This window comes from Colletotrichum scovillei, assembly GCF_011075155.1.
Source record: "Colletotrichum scovillei strain TJNH1 chromosome Unknown Contig00011, whole genome shotgun sequence".
In the NCBI taxonomy this organism is placed as follows: domain Eukaryota; kingdom Fungi; phylum Ascomycota; class Sordariomycetes; order Glomerellales; family Glomerellaceae; genus Colletotrichum; species Colletotrichum scovillei.
This window is the reverse complement of record NW_023336269.1, coordinates 3283866-3297077: the sequence shown is the minus strand read 5'-3', so window position 1 is coordinate 3297077 and position 13212 is coordinate 3283866. Positions and strand designations below refer to the sequence as shown.

The following is a 13212-nucleotide window of genomic DNA, read 5'->3' as shown; positions in this document are numbered from 1 at the left end:
TACGGGATAGCGTCCCCAAGGATGCGGGACACACGGAGGATATTGGCCTTTCCGCGTGACAAATCGTATTACCAGCCCAGCCCTCAGAAGCCGGGGGAAAAGAAGGGCTGCAACCACGACACACATACACGCACACCACCATCTTCGGAAACCAAGCGGCGGCTGGTCGGCGGTGGTATCCGGCTGTCTCGGCGCGTTGCCCGGAGTAAAAGCATCGAGCGAATCGGATAGTGTATATGCCATATATCGCGAGATCTTGCATCTCTCTTGACAGCCACTGCCGCAGCCAACCACTCGGACGAAATGGGCAAGCCAGCGTAACATTTGGGATTCTGCTTGTCTCCCTGACAAGTAGGGGAGGGGAGGGGCAGGGAAGAAACCACACAAAGACTCTGCTTTGCTTCTTGGGAGCTTTTTGCTGGCCCCGGGTTGGACGGCAACAACCGACGAGCGAGTGGTACCCTTGTCTCGGGCATGGAACACGACAGAATAACTTTCTCGTCAATCTTCCAAAGACACAACCTTTGGATGGAATGGTCTATCAGACTGCAACGTTGACGAGCGAACTGTCAAAATCCCCTCTTTCTGCGGCGCCCGGTCAGTCGAGGAAGGGGGCGTATCAGATGACAGTCTCGCAATTTGAAAATAGAAAGAACCAAGTGACTCGAAAGCACTGAATGTGCCACAGCATCAGGCTGAGCTGAGCGTCTTGCTTTGCTGGCTCAGGCTTGAGCTGCTCGAGGCCGGTCTGCTGCATGAGGTATGCCTGGCACATCCATAATTGGGCGACGCGGCCTGTTCTCAGAACGAAGCATGAAGTGGAAGGCGAATATGGGGATTACGGCCGTTCGTGCCCTCACATACCCAACACCAAGGCCACCTGCAAATGTGCTCGTTGGCTAGCGTGCGCCCAGAAAGGCGTTTTCCTCGAGCCGCAACGCACTAGCAGAACTGCAGACAGGCCCAAATGCTGGGAAGAGTGCCTCCCAATCCAATCGCAACGCTTGAAGCGCTTGAAGCCACGTCCCCCTCACCTGCAAGCCGCAAGCACTGTCTGATCTGACCAAGTATCGGCAATCGGCTCCCTTCCTGAGAACCAATGGCGGCGTTTTAGGGCAAGGCTAGGCGGGAAACGCCTGGAGACGACGGGGCGTGCTGCAAACATGACCCGTCTCGGCATATGAAGCTCTTGTAAGGTCAGTGCAGGCCCCTTTCCTTACCTAACGTCCCATAGCTTCATCGCCTCAAGGCGACCGCGTTCCCTTAGAGCGTTAGGCCATCCCAGGTCGACCTGGTCTGAACATTGGTAGTGCTACCGTCTGAGGGGAAGTGTTCGGAACCCTCCCGCGCCAGCCTTGTTTCAACGACGCCCTATCAAAGAGAAGCAGCGACGACGTTCACCGGGAGGCATAGCAGACGACGAGCTGGCCTGATGGAGTTCAACGCCTTTCCACCCCGCTTGGACCAGCGGCTGCCAGGAGCCAGACGCAGGACTCAGAAAGAGCGGCCAACATGCTCGATCACGACGCCGCGGGTGGTCGTCCTGAATCAAGTCCACCATGACAATCATGGCCATGCCTGGTATGCGCGTCTGCGGGAAAGCGGGTTCGATGTTTCGATGGATAGATGTTTGCCTGAGGAAACTAATCATTGATAATTAGACGCGTCTGTATTAGCTTATTCAAAAGACGTGGTGAAAGCAAGGAGGAAAGACCTAGCAAAGTCTCCATAGAGGCGGTTGGTGAATGAGAGGATTGGTGAAGAAAGTCGTCAAGGGCTGGTAGGCCAGGATGCAACGTGGGAAAAACCTAGTGCGGGCTGTGCAGGGGACTGTACAAGGGTTCGACGGACCACTCGCATCTCTGGAATTTTTGGGCGGAGATCAGACGATGCGGCTGATGGAACAGAGATCGACCGCTCCTCCAGCTTGAGCTAGTGTAGTCGCCCACCGTTCACGGGGCTTTAGCCTATGTGCATCGACCAGGGATGGCGTCTTGTTCGTTCTGGAAGAACGACACGTTGAATCGCAGCGAGTCTCTCGGACTGGGGAGCCCGAGAGTGGGTGACATTGACAAGCCCACTTCATATCGTTGTAGGCGGGCCGGAATTAGAGTTCGCAACTATGTTCGGGAATTAAGGCCACCAGCCATGGTTTGCCGCCGAGAGAAGAGGGTTTGAATTTTGGAATGTTGGAATGATGGACGTGGATATGTGAACTGTCAATGTCATCCGGTACCGACGGACATCGAAGGTCGGGCTGTCTGTGGTTCCTTATTGGAGGCGGGTCGTGAAGGATGATGGATGGAAAACCAATGGTACGAGACAGTACGATATGACCAGCCGCGGGCCGGAACGGCATTGCTGATCAGTGCAGGTAGCGCAGTCGCAGGCACTCGATGGTCTCACTGTCGAGTGCAATGACAGGCGCAGGCGACGAACAGTTTCCAGTTTCGAGCGTGATTGATTCACCGGCTCGTTGGCTAGATGGCAAGCGTAAGTGACTGATCATGTATTCCTTCCCAAGATTCCCATGGAATTGGACTAGTGCTATGCAGGAAGCAATTACTCACCTTTTGGCAGGTCTGGGTTGGTGTGTGGTTGGGCTGGTGGCGGCACTAATTCACCTAAACGACATGGGAGCCGCTGCCGCCATGCATGGCGAATGCGGCCGGTCAACGTTTCCTTGGTACCGACGTCGCGACTCGAGCCCAATGCGGTTCGCTCGTCAACATATGCATGCATATATGTATGTACATTTATCCGCACATGAATAGTGCGGCACGTAGCGATGCCCTGCAGTGCAGCCAGGCGCCACTATCTATGCCCTCGTAGCATATCGCAGTAAGAGACTTGACGCGGCATATTCTGACACCTGCCCTCTTGTGACGTGGATATCGATGGTTTGCTGTTCGAACGGCGCATGCACACATAACGTCCCGTCTTGTACGCCCCTCAATTTGCATCATGGTGTACGTGCGTAACGGACCGTGTTCGAAGCTGACGTGGATAACGTAGTATCCGTACCGGTTGCCGGTGACATTCTTGTTGTGTATTTTGTCTAGGGAGTCGCGCCGCATCGACGCATCGAATGCGCAGCAACGGTGCAGAATCGAAGCGGTGACCCTCAGGTAGGCGAGAAACAAACCGGAACCAAATCGAACAAGAAAAAGAAAATTTCAAGCACAGAATCTGAGCGTGCCGGATTCAGTGCAGCGCAGCAGATCCGGGGGTCCCTGTTCGACGACGGACGCAGACAGGGAGTTGATGGAAAACCAGACGAGCAAATCGCATCCATTTGCTGGCCAGCAGCCCGGATATTGGAATATTGCCGATTACAGAGTCCCCTCTGGTTTATGGGTCTCCCGGTTGGTTCGTCAGAGTTGTGTGGAGCACTAGGAGACGTTCAGTCCAAGTTCCCGAGTTCCCAACTCTCCAGCCAGTTCTCCAACCAGTCTCCAATCCATTCCAAGCCAGTCTCATCCCAATCCCAAACGACTTTGCGGGCCGAGAGTCGCAGGGTGCACGGAGGTTGTCGAACAGGGGCTCCTAGCTTGACGGCGGGAATCTGAGCGTCACAATTCAAAGGGTCACCTTCAGTCGTTACTGTGAAGGTCTGAAGAGGGTTGAGACCGTTGGCTTGACATGGGCATTCTGAGCCTAAAAGTCAGCTTTGTTTATCGTCGTCTTTCGCAACCGATTGGATCCTGAGATTGAAGCTTGTGGTGAGCCCCTGCATTGTTTGCTTCGCCGCCAAGTCTGTCTCCCGCGCCCAGCTGCACGTCCGTTCCGGTGCGGTTCGCGATTGGACTATGAGCTGGTTGACAGGTGCAGCAAGTGTGTGGATGAGGTTGACTCGAGTAAGTAACAAGCTCTGCTCGCTAGCATGACATGCCATCGATTTTCATGCCCAGAAAGCCGCCGATACAGGCCTATTCGTGAGGTTTTCGTACAGAGAGCCGAGAACGAGTCTGACCTTGCCGGTGGGATCCGAATAAAACGGCGACAGGCTGCGAACCGCCGACAACGGCCGCTTATCTCGACATAATTTGAACTTTTCTCATGCCCCGGAGGAGAGTCGCATGCGCGGTTGGAAGTCTCCTGGCCTGCCTAAAAATAAGACAGGGACAGGTGGTGAAAGTAGCCGGGCGTCGTCTCTGGAACTGCAACGCAGCAGCGTCTCTCGGCAACTGTTAAGCTGATCTCATTTCGCGTCATCCGAAGCCGTTACAGCTAGGTGGTTGGGGGTGAAGGAAAAGAGGATGTTGTTCAACTAGTTGGAGAAGGTTCAGTGCAGCTAGCCATGATGTGTTTCTTCATCATCCATGTGCTCCGAACGGTAAGTTCCATCGCTTGCCAATCCACCGGGACCGTGGGAAATGACGATGGGATGGTTAGGCACAGCAGCGTAACATTGTCTGAAGGGGAAAAAAAAGTTGGGATTCATTTTCCGCACGACGGGGAGAGTCAATCAGGCTCAAGGTATGTGACTGTGTGCCTCACTGCCTGTAGTACACTATATTCCATAGTGTATCCGTACTGTCTGGCTTGATCCACGTCCATCAAACGGCAAACCGGGTTCCATTATGCTGGGAACCTAAGTGGTGGGGGAGCGGTACTTTCCTGCATCTGGGATCGTGGTTCCATCCGGAGGGAAAAAGCGGAAGATTTCTTGTCTTGACGAGAGGCGGGAGGAGACGACAGTCCCAACGACAGGGAAGCAGTGCCTTTCGGGTTAGAGCAGCGAAGTGGAGTGGGAAGACCCGTGTGTGGTCCCGCCGGTGGTGCTGTGGACGGATATTATCTCGTACGGTTCTCGGTAAGGTAAGGTATACATTTGTTCACAATTACTTGTATGTCGAGTGTTGTGTGTTTCCTTATCTGCTGCCACGACGGCGGGTGAAAAAGGGCGTGATGTACTCCGTAAGGTACCTAGGTATGGGATAACTGCAGAATTCGAAGTGAGGAAGGAGGTCAGGGTGAAGTGGAAGAAGGCACGTTTCTCGCAGCATATGCACTTACATCATACATGCACACATACATACTGTGGTAGGGAACACATGCATCTAGACGGCAGCGATCTTCGGTTTACTTCAACCCCCGCATTGACCAGGGGCCCCTCTTCTAGACCCTGCTGGGATCCTCCCATGTTACTTGAAGCTGCGTTTCCCTTTTGGGACATTCTTGCGAAACGTCCCTTGACCTCCTCTTTCTCCTCATCCCATCCAAGTCCCTTTCCTCACACTTCTCACCTCACCTCGTGCCTCGCTCCTTACACCTGTCCTGTCTTCAACTCTTCTCTCACAAACCAAACGAACGCCGTGACAGCTTTTTTCTCAGACAAGACATGCAACTTGTACCTTCTCGAGTTTCTGCTAGCTCCATTTCACCATTCGAGCCCCCTCCTCACCCCGGTCCCATGATCCATCTCGGTCTCCTCCTTCTCTGACCTTCACGGCCACCTCCGAGTCCTTCCTTACAAGTTACCTGCCCCTTTCTCCGTTGTCATGTCGTTCATATCTCTCCCCTGCCCTCCTACGGTGTACCCAAGGTACAAGGGGCCCTCGTCTCTTTGCGGATCAACTGAATTGAAACATGTTCTACTGTGTATTATCCACTCAGTCTTCTTTCTGCCCGGTGCCTCAGGACTGACTGACTGACTATCCAATCCTTACCTGCTCTCTCTCCTCGCTGTTCTCCTGCTAGTAATCGCAGCAAGTACCTTGCCCTCGCCTTCGCGGCTTGACACACGCAAGTGTCTCCAAGAGGTAGCTCTGTGAGTGTGGGTGTGAGGTGTGAGGTGTGTGCCAGGTACTCGCACGAGTCTTCTCTTTCCAGCTTGTCTCTCTGCTTTCCTCAGTCAGCTGGAGCTGTTACGGATGGTAGTTGATACAATGGCTGGCCTGTCTCAGCTTTCCTTTCCAAACCTGACCCGTCCAGTTTTGGCGCGCCGAATGTTAGCCTTGAAAAGTCTCTTCCCTCCACCCTTCCTCTCTGCGGATGGTCTGTCCTTCCAAGTTCCCCATCCCTCATCTGCTCATCTTCCCGTTCCCTTGGCCTTATTCTGTTTAATCATATCGCCTGGGCGCAGTTTGTTCTTATTTTTGTTCTTTTCTGTCCATTCCTAATCTGTTTTTTTTAGTCCGGGGGCTACTAGTCTTGTCTCACCTAACCCTTGCCTTGCCTTGCCCTGCTGTCATCATCATCATCATATCTGAGTTGGCCGGTCCGGGTCGGGCCAATATTGCGACTCCATTCTCGTGGGTTTCCTTCCCCCATACTATTTCGATCCAAGGTACTTTGCATTGTACCGTACGTACACCTCGACACATCAGCCCCATACACGCACATACGGATACCCATACACATACATATACACATGCGTACATACGTACCCAGCAAGTATCCTTCTGCACCTCACCTTGTCTTCTTCTTGCAGACGGCTTCTGCGAGTTAATGTAGATGGGCCCCCGTTGACCCCATCATATCCCCATCCAACCCATCCCGGCCCTCTATCCGACCACTCTCCTCCACCGGTACCTCCTCATCTTCACTACGCCATCTGCTCCTAGTTGTCGGCGTTCCTTTAGTCGCTTCCGTCCCGCAGTCGCCACACGGCTAGCTAGCTGCTGCTGGCTTACTTGGGTCATCTAACTGTACCCGCTCGTGACATTGTCCGCAAACAGATTAGCCCCGTCTGTCAACTGGCGGATCATGACTTCGGACCATCCTAGCTCTCTTCAACAGCACAACACCTTCGAATTTGATGGAACCGTTGATAAGACCCTTACTTCCCCCCTCTGTGCCAGCCACGAGGTCTCTTCACCTGCTACCTTTCCTCGACACCTCTCCCCTCCCCTGACTCTCTCCTGCTCCTACATGTGGAAGCGCCACATGTCGGCGAATGGCTACCGCATCCTCCCTCCGTGCAGCGCCACAGAAATGGTCTCTGAATGACCTCAGCTCCGAGCTGCTGGCTCTCATTTTCGAGCAGGTAGGGGTTTTTTTTTTTAACGGTTGCCAACACTTCAATGGCCACGCCATTCCTCCTAACCCGCAATTGCTTACCAAGATTTTTCCAGCTCCGAGAAATAGACGAGCGCGCCCTTGCTGCTGCGCGGTGCTTGTCCAGGCGCTTTGAGGCTATCGCAACTCCCGTCACCTACCGTACGATTTGCCTCAACGAGCGCATTGTTGCCCCAGACGCCGAATCGCGGTATCCCAATCTCTTGCGCAATGTGTCGTCCTACACCAACCACGTCGTCACACGGAGCGATCTAGACCCTGACGGCATTCGGCGGGTGCTGGACAGGGTCCAAAGGCTAAAGACTGTGCGGTACGCTGATAGTGGTCTTCACAGCTTTTGGAAGTAATTTGCTGACGATGCTCGCAGATGGCACTATGTCGATGCTGAATTCCGATCAGGACGACTCTGGCTTCCGTCAGACGTGCTCAACCCTCAGCAGACACGATTTAACGGCACGAAACTGTTCGTCGAGGACTTGCCTCTGCGAGAATTCGAGGGACAACTACGAGACACCTACGTCCGAGCGATTCCCACAGACCTCCTTGTCTCGCTCAAGCTTGCGAGCCCCGCCCCGCCGCTCACGACACGACTGAATTCCCTAAAACAGCTGCTCCTGCTCTCCCGCCGCCTGGAGACATTTCATTACGAAGACCGTGGGCAGGGGACGAACTTCAAGTTCGCCCAAGGAGAGCGCATCCCCCCGCTGAAAGACTTGGCCCTCAAGTCTTACGACTGGAACCATTCGAAAGAGGACACCCGTGCCCATTGGGACTTTTCTCAGCTCGAATCCCTCGACCTGAAGTACGTGCCCGTCTTCAACTTCCTGTCGACTGTGGATTTCCCCGACTTGGCAGGCTTGCGACATCTACACTGCGAAGACTTCAGCGCCCACCTAGTTGATAAACGAGAGGAAGCAACGGGCGGTTTATACTTACTAGTGGCTAATCACATTCGAGCTTTACAGACGCTCAATGTGACATGCCACACCCGTCTGTTTCCACTGGATGGCATTTTGAGACATGGCGAGTCCCTCCAAGTGCTCAAGTTCCGTGATCACATGGGCTTTGGAGGGGAGGACCGACGGTGCCCAACGCTCTGGGGCGAGGATATCGCTATTTTGGCGCAAGGTCTTCCACACGTGCACACGCTGGAGCTGGACATGGACGTGGCCATGTGCGACCCGACCGAGTTCCTCCGCGCTCTATGCAGCTTCCGCAGCCTTCAAACTATCACACTACACGTCCAGACCGTTCTCCACGCGCTCGAGGTTGTTCACCCGGGGATGGACCGCGACTACGATGCGGCCTTACGCACTTTCCAGTTTCTGCTACGAGAGAAGCAGCTCGCGACGCCCGACGTGCCCTGGAAGCAAATCACCATTAATGTAGGCGGATGGCGCAAGGTCATGGTCCGTCGCTTCAGCGCTGCCTGGCGCCGTCAAAATGAAAACGGCGTTTACGCCGAGCGGTGTTTTGTGCTAGAGAGAGCCGACAACGGTCAAATGGCATATCGAGAAGAAATGAGCATCGAAGGCCGCTCAGCAACACCAACGCCCGATCCTCCGACGCCGAACATGGATACCGATTACGACTAACAAGGCCGAGAAAGGTATGGACCATGTCCGTGTTGCGAGAAACGAGAGCAAAAAACATACAGAGAGAGAGCGAGAGAGAAAGAGAGATTCGCATGAGATACCAGGAGGGACAAAAAGACTACAGCAGGAAGGCAGAAAAACTACTGGGAGGCACTAGCATATAGATGGAGGAGACTGGCGGCGTCAGCACTCTAATCTTAATGATACCAACGATGTTCATGACCATGCATCTTGAGCCCATCTACCCATCGCATCACGAGTGCATGTTCCTGCTGCTCTTGCATGTCTCTGCAGGACCTTTTTTTGTATTCGCCATCGCTCTAAAACGGGGACATGCGTGCACGCGTGTGTGCGTACGTGCGTGCGTATGTGAAGCCCTGGATCGGGTATCCAGAACGCAGAACGCAGAACGCAGAACGCACCGCTCAGCCGAACCACAATCGGGTAACAGAGTTCATCACCCGTGACGTGTCAGGACCCCTTTCCCAATCTCCCTTTCCATCCCCCACCCCAGGAATAGTAATCCCATCTCCAATCGGGTATCGTTCGCGACTTGGCCTTCGTGAAGCACGGGGCAGCTGGGTGAACCCGCGCTGGCCAGGAGCGGGGTTTTGAGTGAGGTGAGGTGAGGTGAGTCGTTGAATAGTAAGGATCCGTACGTGAGGGCCTTGACGGAGGTTTGTGTATACGGTTGTTTGCGATTGTGAAGGGGGGCGGGCATAGGGAATTCCGAAGTAAGGCAGTTAGTAGCAGTGGCAGTGGTAGATCATGTCGGTTCTGGTGAGGGAGAGTGCTGAGAGGCATCATCACCTCTTGGTTCTGGATGGCTCCATCTAGACTGGTCTGGTGTCAGGATATCGGTTGGACCATGGAACCGTGGTCTGGACGCTGGACGAAGGGTCCCCGAAGCGATACAGAGATGGTTCAAGATACCCTGGAAATAAGGACCGGCGAACATGAACCGACGGATATGGGATCACATCAATTTCGTGGTGCATAATCTCAATTAGACAATTCGAATCAAACCTAAGAGTCGGGAACATCTCCAATTACGCTCGCTCGCTCATCCCCACCCCGGGCCTCTTGGCCAAATCTAGGCACGGGCAAACCCGACATTACACGCTCCTTTCGGGTGCGCCAGGGGGGGAATTTGCGGGAGGGTCGGGAAGGTCCTCTCCACCCCGGCCTTCCCCCGTTCCGCTCCGTTTCCCCCGCAATTTCCGCAGTAGCATCACACCGAATGGGCCTGTCAGGTGAACTCTATCTCTTACCGAAGCACAGACCCTCTCTTTCTTCACCTCGGTGAGAGATGCAAGATCGCGACCTCACCTTGCTTCACACCTTGCTCACACCGAGAAGTGGAGGTGCGCGAGAGGAGACGTGGGCAGAAAAAAAGAACAAGGAGATTTTAATATTCCAGTAGATTCTACCAGTCTTGAAGATGTGTACTGTGTATTTCATTTTCGTCCCCTGACGCTGTGGTGGTTGCTATGGTGGTAATGTGACCAAATGTGTTGCGGGTAAAACGCAATTTGCTGCCAGGCATGCAGCTACCCTGGCGAGGGGCGGACGAGCTCGTACGGACGTTCATATGCCTGTAATACCTCTATTCGATCGAAATGATTCATATAAAGTCAACTTGGGGCTGATCTAAGATCTCGTGGCTCTCAAGCTTTTGTACCAAAGTCCGAAACCAGGAAAACATTACCACATTTATGTCTCGAAGGATCTGAAGCCATGTTCCACGGATAGAGTGCCAGAGCATCCCGGATTGGGTACCGGGCGTCTCCCAAATAGTCCTACGCAGAGGATAGGCACTTGAGCCCGTTCCTTTGCATCATGGCTCCTAAGAGGCCGAGATTAAGCAGCCGAGTTGCGCGTCGTAGTGTTTAGCAGAGAAGGGAAGGAATTGCTACTGACACTAGGTCATTTATCGTGGCCTCGTTTGAGTGATGCTACTTGCAGTTGTAAATGAGGGTGGAAACGTGTAGAAACGTGATAGCAAACGTCCGCAAGACATACTTGCCTTTGGATGTCGAGAGGTTGGCTAATTGACCATGAACGAAAACAGCGCACTTGATAGTCTAGGCATAGCATGCCAAGAAGTCTCCTTCAGATATATCGGTCGCAGCTCTCCAGAATCTGCCTGGCCTAGACCAAGAGGAACGTCGTGGTTTGACCATGTCCAGTAAAGAAGCCACCAAATATCCTCAAAGTGGATGCTTTTTCCAGTCCGCCAAGGCTGCATTAGAACCGCGGAAGAGTTCCCTGCGCAAACGCAAGCACTCGCTTGATCGAATCCCAGTTTCTCCCTCTCTCTCTCTCTCTCGGATGTCTGTCATCCGTCGATCGAGGTCCTGTACTGAAAGTATTGTCATCAGAGAGTAATCGTTCGAAAGCCTTGCAACTTGCGAGGCCATGGCTCCACACCGTGTGAAGCTACCTGGTCCCGTGACAGATTGATGGTCAAACATGGCTACGCTTTCCGAAATCATATTTTGGCGAGACATCGCGTGCCTTTGCAAAATCAGCCAAGGCCGGAAGTTTCCCGTGGCTGGCTGAAATCGTCTCTGTGTCTTACATCCAGAGGGGGTGTTTGAGTGGAAGGTACGCACGCCACCGGACCGTCCGTGTAGAGGAACGAGACATGATTCCCGGGAATCTGGTCGAGTGGTAGACTAGCTTCCGCCAGGGGCACACCAAAATGACTTGTAAGACATGTTCCAGCCGCGCCGCCCTCGCTTAGCCCTCTGGAGTGTATTCCAGCCCGAATGGTCCCGCGGATAATATGCCTGCATAGTCTCCACCGTGCGATTTCGTGCAAGGCTTTGCTGGCCGAGAACTCTGTTTCCGCTGTCAGTATAAGCAACCCTAACCCTGAGACGTACGGCAAAAAAGATGGATGCAGAGGGGTGAACAATGAATCTCGAGGCTCTTCCACGGCAAAGTCTCAACCCGATTACCTTTAGGTTCGGAGGTATCCCCTTTTGTTCTCTGCAGTTCCCGCACTTTTAGATCAAGACTGAAGACCTGTTAAGACCGTAACTGGATTAGCGAGCCTGGTAATGCTTTGGCTGGCTGAGCGCGGATCTGGGCCGTCCCGAATCTTCCTGCTTCTCCACACACTGGCCAGATGACATGGAATGTATGTGACCATGACAACTCGATAGTTCCCCAAGGGTTCTTCAAGTATTGGTCGAGCGTCATTCCTCGGATTGTTAGGGCCCGGCAGGTCGGGTCGCGGAACGGCAGGAAGGTTTCGCAAGACTCGAATGGCTGACCTAGTCAGCAGGGTGCTCCGGCTCCCTCAGCTGGCTTGAGACGGTTGACAGCCTGATGGTAATTAGCAGGTCTCTCTCTCTCTCTGGAATGTTCGCGCTGAAGTTGTGATCCCCGATAACCTCCTAGAGCTGCCCACCTTCATATTTGGTCTCGTGGATGCTGTAGGCGCAGAAGTTCGGTAGTAGGTATGGGTCTACTTTTCGTCATATTCTCGATTCGCTCTTGTCGAAGGATAGAATGAGGTTTTGTCGAACAGTGAAAAACAGTTTGACGTTTCGATAGGAATGACAAACAATGACTGGAGATCAATTGGGATCGGCAAACGTTCCCTGGCAACCTGGCGAGAGGCATTCAAGGGAGGAGGTCAGACCAGGGCTAACGGCGATGGGGTAGATCGATGGGGAGGGAGAGACATTGTGGCTGCTTGTCTCTTCTTTCCGCCTGTTTGCAGCTGCACAAACGTCCCGTCGGTGCTGGATAGGCGTCGATGTGATTCAGTTCGTATATACGTGCGGGTATGCTTCCCGGTCGATACAGATAGATGCAGAGACACGCGTGTAGCAACATCAGACATGTCTTAACTGTCAGCACCGTCAGTTGTCTCTCTATAAATCTGTTGCTTATTTGGAACTTGATTGGAGACTCGGGAGCTGATGGGATGGGATCAAGGAACGAAGCAGGACCTTCTTGCCGGGCTTTTCTTGTACCAGACTTGAGGAATGCTTGACTGACCATTGAAATATGTCGGTGCCCACCAACATTCGAAGGCTTTTGTTCGGATTACGCTGACCAAGATTCGTGTAGGACAGAAGCTCGCCTTGGAAAGGGGTCTTGACGCGTTTGAATACCAACGTCATGTTGATGTCAGGGATAGGTCGAGTTGGAAACAACACAACACTCCACTCCAGACGATACCAGAAGACGAAAACAACACTGGTAATAATTGAATAAAGACCTTTCTGCTACCAGAAAAAGGACAGGTGAAATTGAGAGCGTACAATGGGCTGCCTGCACATTGAAGAAAAGCTTGAAAACAATACTCGTCACGAGTCGAGCACCAAGGTTTGATTCTCGTCGCATAAACTGATAGAAAGAAGCAGCGCGACGAGCTCAGCGCAGTTGACATTCCTTTCTCAGCCAGCACATTGACCTGCTCCTAACTTAGAGCTATTGTACTATTACCAGCTTTCCCATTCCTCGGGAATCCTTGCTCTCCCGCCTTCCTCCACGGCCGTTCACCTGTTTCGTTCTTGACCCGGCGCGCCCCAAACGTTTGTACTTTCTACAACGACACGCCATTCAGCCGGTTCGG

The 13212-nt window shown here is 53.2% G+C and overlaps 1 protein-coding gene across 1 annotated transcript; it reads left to right on the top strand.

Annotated features, from left to right (window-relative positions):
* Nucleotides 1-5251: 5251 nt before the first annotated feature.
* Nucleotides 5252-8772, top strand: HER10_EVM0000857 (F-box domain-containing protein). Its single transcript, XM_035470624.1, has 3 exons — nucleotides 5252-6991; nucleotides 7080-7333; nucleotides 7391-8772. Exons 1-3 carry the CDS (start codon nucleotides 6902-6904, stop codon nucleotides 8616-8618), a joined length of 1572 nt encoding a protein of 523 aa, XP_035326496.1. The 5' UTR covers nucleotides 5252-6901; the 3' UTR covers nucleotides 8619-8772.
* The last annotated feature ends 4440 nt before the right edge of the window (nucleotides 8773-13212 follow it).

Bases quoted from the DNA above. Each gene is read 5' to 3' on its own strand.
- HER10_EVM0000857 (XM_035470624.1), top strand. From the start codon at position 6,902: ATGGCTACCGCATCCTCCCTCCGTGCAGCGCCACAGAAATGGTCTCTG. The intron at 6,992-7,079 runs GTAGGGGTTTTT...AGATTTTTCCAG, and splicing joins TGGCTCTCATTTTCGAGCAG to CTCCGAGAAATAGACGAGCG. The intron at 7,334-7,390 runs GTACGCTGATAG...CGATGCTCGCAG, and splicing joins CAAAGGCTAAAGACTGTGCG to ATGGCACTATGTCGATGCTG.